Raw genomic sequence first — 14,191 nt, forward strand, 5'->3', positions numbered from 1 at the left:
CACTTTAAATATGAATTGCCAAATATACATTTTATTCTGAAATGTATGTGCAGTGCATCGATTGCACCAGTCTTTTTGAACAAATGCTGTTTTTTTTTGTTTTTTTTTTTACTACTGAAACAGAAACAGTATCAAGTTTTTCAAAAGAAACCAGGTTCACATGCGGAATGAAGCAATTTTTCAAAATCTAGAAATCATTCATTTTTGCAAAAAATATTAACAGTGTAACAGGGCATAAGGGGCAACACAATAATTAATTTTTGTTGAATCGTGTTTCACTTAATATAATAGAGAGGCTGTTATTGCGTAATTCTATTCTAATAAAATTCATTGGTGATAACTAGTCTACAATACTCTTCATTTATGACTTTCAGCATGAATCCAGATCATAACAATTGGTTTAAATATACTACAAAACACCAAGTGTCATAATTAGAGGCAATATTGCTATGCCTAATCTGCTATTCGGCAACACTCCGAATTCGTCGAGTGCTATTATTTTGAAATCGTCACCGGAAGTTGTACTTTTCCTCTCGCTAGCTTAACATCGCTTCACGGCTCCTACCTGTAGCTCACAAACTGCCGCGACTTTTCCACCGTATTTTCGCCTTGTGGGTCCAGGACACCCCTCAGGTCTGTGCTGCATCTCTCGGTGAAGTCATTTTATGTTTTATATCCACGAAAAGCGGACAGAAAAGTCGAGGCCGACACAAATGATGAAGCTAAAGCAGAGAGTGGTGCAGGCGCAGCGGTGACCTCCTCTCCAGTGCGTCTTGTGAGAGGTGGGTTGAGCTTACCTACAGGCTGGCCCAGTGTGGGCTGTTTACTCACTGCCAGGGGATTAAACGGCGGCTATTTTCTTCCCACAGACGCCCAGAATAACACAACCACTGCTCTTACACTACTCCTGCAAGACTAGCGGGAGCTTTTGCAGTTTGATGATTAACAGTGAGATCAGGGCTACCGACAGTAATGAACCCATTAGTGCAGCGCAAGTCGGGGTTTTTATTTTTATTTATTTGTAAGTGTGTAAAAATACACTATTTTTCTTATTTACAACTAAAATCATGAAGGCAGTGTCTCAGTATTTGCTGTGGTGTTACTGATTGGTCAGTTTATCCATAAAAGGTATTGACAGTGGTGGAAAGTACTTTCTCAGGTTCAGTACTTCAGTACAATTTTGAGGTGATTTCCATTTTATGCTACTTGAAAGTGTCACTTTGGGCTCTGCTGAGGATTTTTCATCATATTTTTGACATTTTAGAGACTAAACAACTAATTTATTCATTTTGATAACTGTAGTTATTTTGCAGATTTAAATTATTTATACTAAAATAAGTTACTAAAATAAATTCTGATGTATTCAGCAGAAGTATGTAAAGAGGCTGAAATGACCTTTACCAGCTGCAACATTAGTGACGCTTCTGCATTAATGCATCTATAATAAGAATCCAGAGATGAGGTGAAAATCTCTCTGAAATGGAACATTACTTTTGGTACTTGAAGTATGTTTTGGTGATAATACTTACTGTGATATTCTGAATGTTGGACTTTTTATGCTTCCACTGTTGAGATCTTTTAAGCAAGTAAAAGTACTAATAACACACTATAAGAGTACTCCATTACAGTCCTGCATTCAAAAGCTGACTGGAGTAAGAATGCATCTTATTTCTCAGATCAACCATATGTTTTACCTGTGAATCTATAAGGAATGTAGTGAAGTATAAAGTAGCGGAAAGAAGAAATGCTTGAGTACAGCATTTGAGTACATTCCACCACGAGGTTCGTGCAGCCGCAGTCCAAAGTGGGAAACCATTTGCACACATCATAGACTGAATGCTAATGTGTAAAGACCTTTATCTGCAGTCGTGCCCACAGTATGAGAACTACCTCCTCTCTCAGTGCACCGCTGCAAACATTCATTCATTCATTCATTCAGCCATTTGTCATGTTGAAGAGAGTACTCAGGTGAAAAGACAGAGACGCGGTTCAAGAAGCTTTCATCCTCAGGACGAGTACACGGTGCTGGGAAAAAACTGTAAAATGAGAAAAGAGTCTTATGTGACCCATTGTGCCAGTAAGCAGCATTGTAATCACAAACTGTGTGTTTTAAATAAAGTTCCAATCACGGCTGAATCACCTGTGTCCAGACTGCAGGTGTAGCAAAAACACTGACTGTGTAAAAGAGAAGAAGTCTGGAAATATCATGAGAAAATGTTGCAAACTGCTGACAAAGACGATGCAATGAAACAGATGGCAGATGCTGCAGCGGTGATTTAGTGTTGGTCTCCTTCCTGTGCATGCAGGCACTGAGATCCAGAGGCAAAACACCTCAGCTGCAAACCCACACTGCACGTACAAACTACGGCTGTGAAAATCAATAAAAATCAGGAGGATGTGACTTCAGGGTAAAATATCTACTTGTAAATTTGTCTTATTTTGTAATCCAAATGTTTGTTCTGATTTAGAAACATACAAATCTGAGGGAGTTCCTCCAATCACATCTCCTCCTCTGTCACTGGCTCAGGTGCAATAAAGGCCGCCAGTTTTACCTGGATTCAGCTTGCAAGGCTAACTCATGACAAGCATGCCATGTATGCTGTACCGTCAGGGCACTTCCTGTGTGGTGCTGACTGACCTGGCTCTGCTGGCTGCTATCCTCTGACTGCAGTTACCATGAGGGTGGCGGTAGTGGGGAAGCTGGCAGTATCTGTCCTGGCCTGGGGCCTCGTCGGCAGGCAGGGCCTTAGGGCTGGCTGCGTAGATAGTGCATCCCATGAACACCTCCTGGAAGTCACCCTCAGCGAGTGTCCTACAGCGAGCGGAGAAGAGCCGTCCTCAAGGTATCCTTCCTCCGAGCGGCCCGTCCTGCGCTGATGCCAGCCAGCTGCTCTGTGGAAAAGCCATTGGCTCAGCACATTGCTATCTTAACCCCTCCTTCCCATCTGAATCTCTCCTCCAGCCAACCTCGTTCCCTCTCTCTCCCTCTCTCCGGCCCTCCTCCCTCTGCCGAGCCGAGAGCACAGGGGATAATCAGATTTCACATTTACACTCAACAAAATCATCCCCGGCGTAATCGCTGGCCGTCACTGGTGTTGCATTATGCTAATGCACAGAGCGGCCTCTCGGTTCAGGAGCATTAGGGGCAGTTAAAAATATCCTCGGTGACTGATAGACGTGAATGGCACAGCAGCGGGTGCAGATAAAGTTTGAACAGCGTGCGCGTGAAGTGATGTTCTGAAGAGAGTGAACTGTTGACGTGCGGCAAGCCTCGCAGCTTCATGAGCGTTTTAATTTTCAGCCCATTATGTTAATTGAAATGCTCATCAGTTTTCTGGAGCCTGAGGTTATCTTAAAATTGCTTAATTTGTCAGTTCAGAACTCAAAGATATTCAATTTAAAAGTATATACAGCTTAAATGCAAATGTTCGGCATTTTTGCATGTTTATTGACTCAGCGAACGCCCTCAGACATGTTTCCAGACTTTAAATACTCTGCTTTGAATACTAATTCGTCTGATGGGGTTTTTATTGAGACATACACTCACTAATATCATTAACTCCTCCCCAATTCTTCCTATTAAAAAATCTAGAGTCTATGAATGGAGACTGGCACAAAATCCTGCTGGTGCATGTTGAACACACATGTAAAGGTTCCCCATGGAGCTTTTGACCTTGAGTAGCACCACAGAGCCATGATTTGATTATGATAATGGTGCCACACGATTCCGCTGTGACAATCACACAGCAAGATATGCTGCAGTGCACCAGCAAAGGCAGTGAAGAAGACGGCATGGAGGAAATGCCCTCAACACGTTTGCTAGACCTCAAAGATGCAGTGCATTTTAAATATAACTAAACTCCGCAGGGCCCCTTTACAGTGAGCACAGCGCAGGAGAACATGAAGACAGACGTGTGCATGCATCCTTCAGCACAGCGGAGTAACAACAGTTTAGCTGGAAAAGAGTTTTTCCATTTACAGCAACAGCAGCTTGCATATTGTTTGAAATTGGTGTGTACACTGTGCTAAAGCAAACCTCCTCAGGGACAGTGAGTGCATTGGCAGTAAAACTCCCTAAAACAGGCTAAAATGTGACATTTGACTCTTCAGAGACGCTGCTCCCCTGTGGCCAAATGCCACAGTGCAGCTCCTGTACTGAGATCATCATCCGCTCAACTTCTCCAGGAAAGTTAAGTTAGAGAGCAATGCTGGACACTTCCTGCATTCTGGTGACTTAAACTATAAATCAGTTTACTGTCCATGACCCATTCAGAAATTAAGTTTAGTTTTTGGAAGATAACACCAGCAAAAACACACTGGAACACTGAAATCAGCATCATTTAACAGTGTTAGCTTCACTCCAGAGCAGACGCCATTGAGCAGTTCCCAGGACAGATTGTCTCATAAAAAGATTTATTTTTTTCCAGCCCAAATTTACAAAGGCAAGTTACAGAGTATTGTATAAAAAAGAACCATGGTAATGTACACTTTACACAAACTCCTGAAGGGCGGGAGAAAGGAGAGGGCAAAGAGTTCTGAATTTTCTCACACAGAAAGAAAATGAAGACATTGTAAACATCCTTGCAAGCACCAGAACTGGTACTTGATTTTTTTTTTGTTTTTTTTTTTTCCTGGGGGGGTGGGGGTGGGGTTGGGGGGAGGGGTTTGTGTGACAGTAGGTGGGTCAGGAAAAGACAAACGAGCAAGTGTCTCTGCGTTTTCACAGAAGAATGTTCAACTAGGCACCAATTGAGACAACTGCTGGCCAATAAATATACTCTTCACCATGAAACAAATACAGTCCTGCAAAATACAAGAGCCAAGCACTTTCCAATATGTTGATAGCAAACATTACTTTTCTGGCTTTTCATACACTTTAGTATATATGATTTTCACTGGGCTTTGCTTACTACTGAGATAACATTACTACTCTCAGAGAGAGAACAAATGCACTTGTCACAACCATTGTCTGATAAAACTATATGTACTGTATGCAGTCTGCTGGTACTAAAACCCACTGACTTTAATGACAACATCACAGCTGCCTAGATTACCCTTACAGATTAAGTACAAGTCAAACACCACCACATTCAGCTTATTCATGTCAGCCATTCTTCTTCAAAATGCGCAAAAAGTCAAAAGATACCATCTTGTGAACTTCCGTGGGACGAGAAACTGGCAACTTATTTACTGGGAATGTCCGAGAACCTCAAAATGAAGAGCTGCAGTTTCAGAATCATAAGTAGTGTCTCAACAAACAGAGGTGTCAGACGAGAGCAACCGGTGGCTTATGGACTTGAACACACACAGTATTAAATGACAAAAAAACCTACAACAGTGGGAACATTAAGAGTGATTGTAAAAGCATAATCAATCCAATTTAACTGAATGACAACATGGTCAATATTCTACTCGTTATTATGGATCGGAGGAACATAAAGACTGTTCACAACACCACACACAGCAGCACGGTGTGGCACAAAACCTTTAATAATTCCACATCCTGAGCCAATTTATCATTTCTGAATGAACCGCTGCAGCACTTCCAGCTCAGAGCAGAAAATGTGCTTTTCTCACACTATAAACAGAAGCCCTCTGAAATCAATGCAAACAGCATATGGATAGAATTTCACTTGCAACCCCTGAGGTATAAGAGAACTGTAATTTAAAGCCAAGAGGGTCCCTCTGGTAGAACCGGCCGTGCCGACAGTCGCTTAAAGTTAACAAGACTTGGGTGAATTTACAGAGTGGCACCACCAGTTGGAGATCCAAAGGAAAGCCTCGAGCGACGTGCTTCTCTTCAGCCGATTGGCCGACTCCAGTTGTGGGCATGATTCACTCGTTTTATCTTTTGCTCCAAGCTCTGCGCTGGCTCAGCCTTCCTTTCCATTCAAGCTCATTGTCTGCATCTGATTGGTTCGTGTTTGTTCTGTCATAGTGAGAGCGGGAAGATGTTTTGGGTCATTTCATGCACGTGTGTATAATGTGCCAGTAGTTGCGTTTACAGCACAGGCAGCAAACTGAACAAAGCAACGTGCTGTCTGAGGTAGCAGACTCACTGGCCCAGTTCAGGACTGATCCAAAGCTTGCTGTGGTGAGGGGAGCATGCTAACCACTGTGCGAGGTGACGGTGTGTCATGGTGAAGCCACACGAGCAAGAGATGAAGCACCATGAGATGTTCTCACCAAAAATCAGACCGATTTGCAGTTTGGTTTTCAGTTAATCTGACTGAATTATCAAGTTTGAGTTGCCACTCAATGGCTGATAAAGATCTGAGATGTGGACAGCGATCCAGAGGTCTGGAACCGGTCTTAACTGTGCACACTGCATGCTGGGATGGATGGAGATGAGAGCCAAGCCCGTGATGTGCTGATAGAGGTGAAGTGAATCAAATCGAAGCTGGGGCGAAGAAGAAGCACAGTGAGACGTTCAGGGACTCTGCAGCGTTAATGTCCGAGCACATAATGTTAAAACTCTGTGGAGGCCAAAAGCTATTTAACAGTGACACTTCTTAAACAGTTGCGTGCTGGGATAAATATAAACATTTATGCACATAAAAGTAGGCTAAAAGTCTATATTACAGCAGAAAATTACATGAGTCGAGTGATATTTCACATTGTTTACAGAAACAAACTTGACGAGCTGAACGAAGCACAATCTTACAGTAAAACACCAAAACCCTCACAGGCGGCCGAATGCGGGGATGACGATGCCCCCTGAACTCATCGCTTGCTGATGTGGCTTCACCGTTTGAGTGAGTGTAAAGACAGAGACCCTTTCGTTGTGAGGAAAAACTGGACTAACACCAGCGTCAGACACATTCAAGGATGAACACAATGATATGGACTAAAGTATCATCGAGAGAAGAAGAAGAAGAAGAAGAAGAAAAAAAAACATGAATAGTGTTTATTCTCCATTGAGGTGTGTGCGGTCCCTTCGCGAAACATGACGACATCATCCCTGAAACAAGAACTGAGGGTTCAAAGAGGATGGGAATCAACAATGACGATGGAAGATGAAAAAAACAAAAACCTTCAGTCTCAGGCTCTTAAGTCTCTGATGAAAGCAGCTGTTGCCATATTCCCTCTCCCCACGAAATATAGCCAAACATTTGTCAAGTTAAGGATATACTGTTGTTTCACGGCATACAATAAGCCAAAGACATGAGAGTTGAAATCATTTCAATATGATTCACTTTTTTTCAGTCTTTAATTTAGTTTGACTCCCCTTTCCCATCAGCCACTCTACATCCCCTGCCAATTTCTTTCTGCGTGTGACAAAAAACAATGCAGTCAAAGAAAAACAAAACAAGAAAAGAGCTGTTCTGGCAGTCCAATAGTCTTATTTTGCATTGTATTTGTTGACAGTGCAAAGACTAGATAATCAGCGGGTCGGTGTTTCCTCTGCGTGATGAGGCAGAGTGATGGCTTTGAACCTGGGTTATTATCAGTCCTGTTACAGTCCAAGGTCTGGAAAATCTGGGGTCATTTACGAGGGGAGGGGGGGAAAAAACGACAACCTGCCTCGCCTTGGGGCAGAAGAACTAAAAATATAGATATAAACACCATTCAACTGATGTCTAAAAGGTAACACCCGGGAGATTTTGCTCGCATGTGAGCCAGTCACATGAATCTTTGCAGGGTTGAGGTGTGACGGTCAGGTTTCCCTGCGGAAGATACAAAGGAAACACTCGGTTATTAAAAGATCTTCTCTGCATGAGGTAGGCTGCGCTGAATGAAGGTATTTGTACTTCATTACATTTCAGATGGAATGAGTTTTATGAGAGCCAACTTTTATTACTTAGTAGATTCAGGTTTTACATTCAAAATATCTTAAAAATATGATTTTTATGTGAAATTGTTTTCTCCACTCTACCAACTCCAACACTAAAATGCTGTTTACCCATTAACACATACAATGTAGTGACACAGTAGTATAATATGTACAATAATGAAGTGCTCTGCATAATGAGTACTTTCACTTTAAATATTTGACTGGAGGACTTTCACTTGTAACTCACCTCAGTTTGAGTCTCAATCACTGGTTTTTATACTTTTTAATCACTGTGTTTATCTTTTTTATTGACTGTCATGTATTCTTGCAGACTTATATTTATTGCTGTTTTAATCTGTGAAACACTTTGGGTTGCATGTGAGTAGAAAAAGTGCTGTTTTTGACGACATTTGACTATTTTCTGTGCTGTTTCTGAAGGGTCTGAAAATTCCTTCCACCACTTCATTAGTGCACCTTGCTAATGTTGGACTGTTGTATTCGTTTTAGCCAGGAGTACCCAAACTGGCTGCTCTAAGTACACTTATTGAAATGCTGAGCTGTAATTTGAAAGCGCTTTCACTAGATGTCAGTGCAGGCTGCTCTGGCTGAGTGTCTTGGCGGGCTCATTCCATGTCTCTATTATCAACACTGTGATCCACTTGTCCTCAGAGGACCTACTTAGGATGGATGAGCTGAGGGGCTAAATGCTGCACTGCATATTGTGCTAGATTGCAGCAGAGTAGTAAAGGCTTTGTTTGGCTGGGATTTGTTTTCTTTACAGGCTGCTGCCACTGAGTCTGCAACATAAATGCTGTACAGAAAGTGTCGAGCAGGGAGCTCTTTTCCCTTCAAATAAACGGAAGACAAAGAAACATTGGGTTTTACTCTCAAATGGACAATCTACATCTGTGCCAGGACTCACAACTCATCAGTTAAATGTCTTTAACTACAAATATGTACATTGTCGATGTGAAACACAACGTCTGCCACCTGTATTTGTCAGGTTTGCAAACACTGTTCGCATTTCATCCGTGTCTCATTAGGCTTGTGTTTTGTTTCACTGTCAGCCTTTTGCATGTCTCTCCAACTAAGGGGGTCTTACCGTTCTCACCTCCGTGGTGGTGGGTAGAGGGAGGGGGTTGCTGCTTGTTGGCTGGCAACAATAGCTGATGAGGAGAGACCTATGGTGAGTTGGAAAATGTACGGCTATCAGTGATATTTCCTATTTAGGTTCTGAACTTAGATCGCTGATCTGCCATAATTTAACAGTCTGCATCTACTTACAGTAAGCACTCTGGGCTGTGGGCCTTTTTTAATTTAAGTAACTGGCATTAATCTGCTTTGCACGTATAGTACCTTACTGAGCATGTCAGAACAGTATAAAGTTAAGTGAATCCGCTGTCGAGCAGCAGAGGTGGGACGACTGAGGACTGACTGACCTGTGGCGTAGGACAGGTCATATTGGCCTGAGAGCAGGGGGTATCCCAGGTGGTGGTGAGAGGGCATGATGCGCTGGGAGGGGGAGGATCGTGGTCGGTCCACGTCTCTTTCTCTTTCCCTCTCGCGCTCCCTTTCCCGGTCTCTGTCTCCACCGGCTCCTCTGTCCTGCTCCCGCTCCCTGTCGTGGGGTGGCTTGTCACCTACTGTGGGGGATTTGCTCTTGTATTGGCTGGCGTGCTGATGCAGGATATCCAGGGCTTTGGAGTCCGTTGCTGTTTTGGTGACAGTAGGGCTAGCACGAGATTTGTCACTGACTTCCTCACCGCCGGCTATTTTACTGCCATATGGAGAAAACGGATAGCCTCCAGGTAGATACGAACCTAAAAGTGATTAAGAAAATTGATGGTTCAAATTTAGGTTGGTATGGAACGCAAATGCGACAACTAATGATTGATTATTCTCATTAATGCTCACATCAATCAAGCTTAATCGTCAACACAATTGATTTCAGAGCACCGACCAGTCAATTTTGACTTCTGCACAAAATGTCACATCATCTCCTTAATAGTGCTCCTATATCCAGGTACCGAGAATTCAACAGTCTAGAACTGGCATATTTGCTCTACATGGGATCATTTTGATCATGAAAATAAAAACACACACCGTAAACATTGCCACGTGGCTACCACAGTGGGCCCAACTCTGGTGTTTTCATTTAATTTACAAAGGAAAGGAGCTTATCGGTAGTATGTAGTAGTAGTAGTAGTAGTAGTTGCCATATCTAGTGGTGAATCACCAGTTATGTTAGTGTGATAACAACTCTACTGTTTATATTGTCACACATTTACTATACATGCATACTATTTTCTCTGGGCCACATATATCAGACGCTTCAAGAATATGTGGATTAACACAAATTCAACCACTCTCAGTAGCCTCCCCAGTGGTTTGCCATTATTCCAATCCCTTAAAAATATATGTATAAATAAATACAAATACATACAGCTTAAGAATAGCAGGATGCCTGCAATTTTTTCTAGTATGCTGTCTTCCATATATAATAAGCCTTTTCAGAATAGGTCAAACAAAATTATCCCTTGATTGACTTGACCTATCTAACTTATTTGCAGATGCCTCCCATGCTGTGTTCTCCCCCAATAACCTCCACAGTATCATTATTACATGCTGCTTCACAATTTTCAAATATTACTCCAATTTCCAGCAAAACGGCACAAGAATTACTTCAAATTACACCCGAGTTTTCATGCAGAAATTTCAGTCAGTTCTGAATTAAATTATCACAGAAGCACTCTGAGGTCCTGCTGAGACTGGAGTAACAAAGGTCTGATGGACAATCTAAAGCAGCATTAACAAATCCTTAGAGCCACTGTATTTTAAAAAAGCAATACATGCATACCTGGGTAATTCTGCATCATGACTGAGGGCATGCCCCTGTATCCAGGGTGGTTGGGGTCATAGCCTTGTCCATAGGGGTAACCATGCATATAGGGCATGTAGCCTTGGTGCTGTGCTAGTGGTGATGAAAACTGCATGTGGGGATTAGAACGAGAGTCTTTGCTCATGACCCGGTGGTCCTCAGAAGTGATTCTGGGATCACTGCCCTCTTTGCCGTCCTCCTTGGGCCCACTTTGACTGTCCTTGGGCCTGGGCCTGTCTTCTTTTAACTTACGATCGCGTTCCCGTTCTCTGTCCCTTTCATCTTTCCATCGAGGTGGTTGTTGCTGGTGTTCGTCTTCTGCCTGCGGCTTCTGGCTCTCAGGGTACTGCTGAAGGCAAGAAAGACGGATCAAGTCAGCAAAAATCAGCATCTACGTATTGATTAATTCAATAACCATTCCCACAGCAGATTTAAAAGCATATATCTAAACCTGTAGGACTAGTATTTACCTGTCTGTACCACATGGCCTGCTCCATCCCTGCCTGACTTCTGGACTCCAATGCTTGTTTAGAGTCTTCCTTTCCATGGTGGCCTACTTCAGTCAGCTTCATCTTCAGCCCTTCAGCTTGCTGGGACTTTGTATCCTCCCCCTTTATGCTTCCCAGGGATTTGGAGGGCGGCTCAGAGGGCGAGTCCCTGGATTTGCTTGGGGGTTGCGGCGTCTTCCCAAGATCTGACTGACTTGGGGCTTTGGAGAGGCTTGGCGGCATTGGGCTTTTCTGTTTCCACTCCTCCTTCATGGAGGCCTCTCGTTCTTTTATAGCTACATCTGACTTCTTCTCAGCAGCGCGGTGCTGCTCAGCCATCTGTCGCTGCCGCTCCTCATATTGCTGCCGGTAGGCTGGGTTGGTGTTCATCAAGTGGTTATGGTAGGCTTGATCAGGATGGTATGCGTATGGCGGGACATAAGCATACTGGTTGTAGTACAGAGGTTGCATGTACATGTTGGATCGCTGTTGGATAACTGAGGGTTGCTGTTGTTGCTGCTGCTGTTGTTGTTGTTGCTGCTGCTGCTGCTGCTGACCAGGAGCACTGCTGTCTGGTTTGCGGTCTTCATGAACATCAACCTTGACTTTTTCCTCACCTTGGTCCTGGTCATCATCCTTTTTGAGCTTAACCTGACCTTCAGGCACTGATGTGCCGGCATTGGGCCCAGCAGGACTGGGGTTGACGTAATTGGGTGAGTAATAAGTCTCATAGCCGTGGTAGTACGGCGAATCTTTGCTGGGTGTCTGATTTGGAAAGAGTGCTTTTTTGACACTTTCCCTAATGGCTTGGTCCTCTGTCCTGACTTTAACACCTTCGAGTTTCCCTTCACCATCCTCACCAGCATCTGAAATGTCTGAATATGCTGGGCTATTGGTTTTGACTGAAGAATTGTCAGCACCATTCTGGTTCACCACGTGAAGTGGCGTCAGAGGCTGTGGCATTCCAGTGCCATCTATCCGACTAGCTACACCAATGGATGGGCTAGGGGCATTGTCAGAAAAGCTGTAAATCTTGTCAGCCTCAGCCTTGATACTGGCCAAGCGACTCTGATGAGGATCTGAGGAGCCATTGAGGAGTCCTTCCCCCTTATTTCCTTGTTCAGAAGGTTCAGAGTATGGAAGCTTTCCTTCCTCCAGTTTTCCTCCTTTTCCCGGAGGCTTGGGGCTGTCTGCCTCCTTCCCACAATCTTTCTTCTTCTTGTCTTTCTTCTTCTTGTCTTTGGAGCTACTTGAGGCAGGATCTCCAATGGCAGGGGGCTTAGGCTGCGTGCCTTTCATTTGGGGACTTTTGGGGATTCCTTGTATCATTGGGGTAAGCCCCGGTGAAGAATTTGGGTTTCCAGGAGGAAAAGAATACATCTGCTGGGTCGCTGTAGAGCCAGGGCCAATGGGCCGTGGCGACTTCATGTTTTTCTGACACATTTTGTCAGCCTTTGTCCCAGCGTTACCCTTTCTGGACTTGTCTGATCCTCTCTTGTCATCTATTCCATCGTTACTGGCCTCATCAGTGAGGCATAGCCCATCTTCACACCCATCTGTCGGTGTACCCACAAGTTCTGGATCAGCTTCGGCCATTTTCTTTTTACTCTGCTTTGAACCAAACTTGCCAGGAGACGGGGAAGGACTCTGAGCATCAAAATTCCTGCCTTTTGGAGTAACAGACCGTGCGGGAGACAAGCATCCTTTCTGAGAGATAGAGGCTCCATTACAGTTGCCTGGTTCAGGGTGGAGAGTTGAGTCCTCTCCATATTCACTGTCTCCATCTAAGTCCAGCTTTATGTCATCATCATTGTGGGCACGGGCTTGGTGGTACTTGAGACCATTGATGTGCTTGTACTTTTTGTTGCAGTTAGGGTGTGGGCAGTCAATAAGAACTGGAGAGGGGCAGCTGCGATCGAGGGGAGGTGGAAGTGGCTCAGTCTTAATAGAAGGGATAGGTAGACCTGTTGGTCCTGCACCTCCACTGTTGGAGTTTGTCCGCATACGTTTGTTGCCTTTGGTGTCCTCTGAGCTGGAATTAGGTTCCATGTCTGAGGCTGGTTTGGTCTTGCGTTTTCCAGTTGAGGAGGGACTGGCCTTGATGTCCTCTGTGTTGCTGTTAGGTGGGGTGCGGCGCTCTGATGGCGTCTGGCTGCCCCTCCGGCCCTTGCTGTTAGACGCAGCACGCGTCTTGTTGTTGGTGGTGCCCTTGTTGTCTGATGAGTTGCTGTTCTCGTTGATAGGGGTGTTGCTATTCGGTCTCATTCGCTTACCTCGACCACGGCCATTTCTCATCTCCAGATCACTTGTAGGGGATTCACAAAACCTGCAAGAGTGTCAAAATTTGAGTATAAGAATTAGTGATATCAAAGTATCAATTGATTTCAATACAACTCCATGTTTTAGTTTCAGTTCTGAAATTATTTGATGGAAAATAACCTACTCATTATTTTAAAATGAACATTTTTGTGTGGATTAAATAATGTAATGCATATATCTATTTTCCCCATTGGACTTTTTACTATAAATCATTTTATTATTGTACAACATAACATGTTTTTTGACGATAATCAACACGAAAAATGGCATAAAATCTCGACTAATTGACCTTAATAAGTACAGACATAAAACAAAAATGTATTTAAGTATTTAACCTCATTACAATCACCAACCTAAATCTACCTACGCATGCAATTGTTTTCACTGTAATGGAGATCACCTGTGTGCAATCAAGATGTGACCTTATCTTATTAAATACACTGGAAAGTCCAGATATGATATGCCAAATAACATACCACATTTACATACTGTCTAAAAGAAATTCAGAAAACAGAAACTAAGTCATAACAATAACACCAATGATGAGACTACGCAGGGTTTGAGTGCTTTTTAGTTCCAAACCCATAACAAACAATGGCAATGATATCAAAATATGTACACCATTGTTCTGCCCCTGTCCTCTCATAACATACCCATTGGATATTTTGTATACTATCAGTGAGTAAACTCTTTAAACAAAGCCACATGTCTTTCCAAATGAAGGACACGTAA

General features: G+C 43.4%; 2 protein-coding genes across 11 annotated transcripts in view; both read right to left on the reverse strand.

Annotated features, from left to right (window-relative positions):
• gramd2aa (GRAM domain containing 2Aa) overlaps positions 1 to 3,024 on the reverse strand; it is a 31,333-nt gene extending 28,309 nt beyond the window's left edge. For 4 of the 7 annotated variants that reach the window (XM_070961243.1, XM_070961208.1, XM_070961199.1 and 1 more), the window contains exon 1: positions 2,639 to 2,888. In XM_070961243.1, coding sequence (XP_070817344.1) covers positions 2,639 to 2,778 — 140 coding nt within the window. In that variant the 5' untranslated portion in view covers positions 2,779 to 2,888. Of the gene's footprint in view, positions 1 to 565; positions 817 to 2,638 lie in introns of those variants that run through there. The other 3 variants (XM_070961225.1, XM_070961251.1, XM_070961216.1) reach the window with 3 other exon arrangements.
• A 1,370-nt stretch (positions 3,025 to 4,394) lies between these two features.
• The window catches only part of znf609b (zinc finger protein 609b), a 75,181-nt gene continuing 65,384 nt past the window's right edge, over positions 4,395 to 14,191 (reverse strand). The window contains exons 5-9 of one of the 4 annotated variants that reach the window (XM_070971528.1): positions 11,123 to 13,466; positions 10,632 to 10,998; positions 9,214 to 9,594; positions 8,877 to 8,955; positions 4,395 to 7,667 (exon numbers count right to left, since the gene is read on the reverse strand). In XM_070971528.1, the coding sequence (XP_070827629.1) occupies positions 8,882 to 8,955; positions 9,214 to 9,594; positions 10,632 to 10,998; positions 11,123 to 13,466 (3,166 nt within the window). In that variant the 3' untranslated portion in view covers positions 4,395 to 7,667; positions 8,877 to 8,881. Of the gene's footprint in view, positions 7,668 to 8,876; positions 8,956 to 9,213; positions 9,595 to 10,631; positions 11,002 to 11,122; positions 13,467 to 14,191 lie in introns of all 4 variants that reach the window. The other 3 variants (XM_070971438.1, XM_070971699.1, XM_070971615.1) reach the window with 3 other exon arrangements.

This window comes from Chaetodon trifascialis, chromosome 1 (genome assembly GCF_039877785.1).
Source record: "Chaetodon trifascialis isolate fChaTrf1 chromosome 1, fChaTrf1.hap1, whole genome shotgun sequence".
Classification (NCBI taxonomy): domain Eukaryota; kingdom Metazoa; phylum Chordata; class Actinopteri; order Chaetodontiformes; family Chaetodontidae; genus Chaetodon; species Chaetodon trifascialis.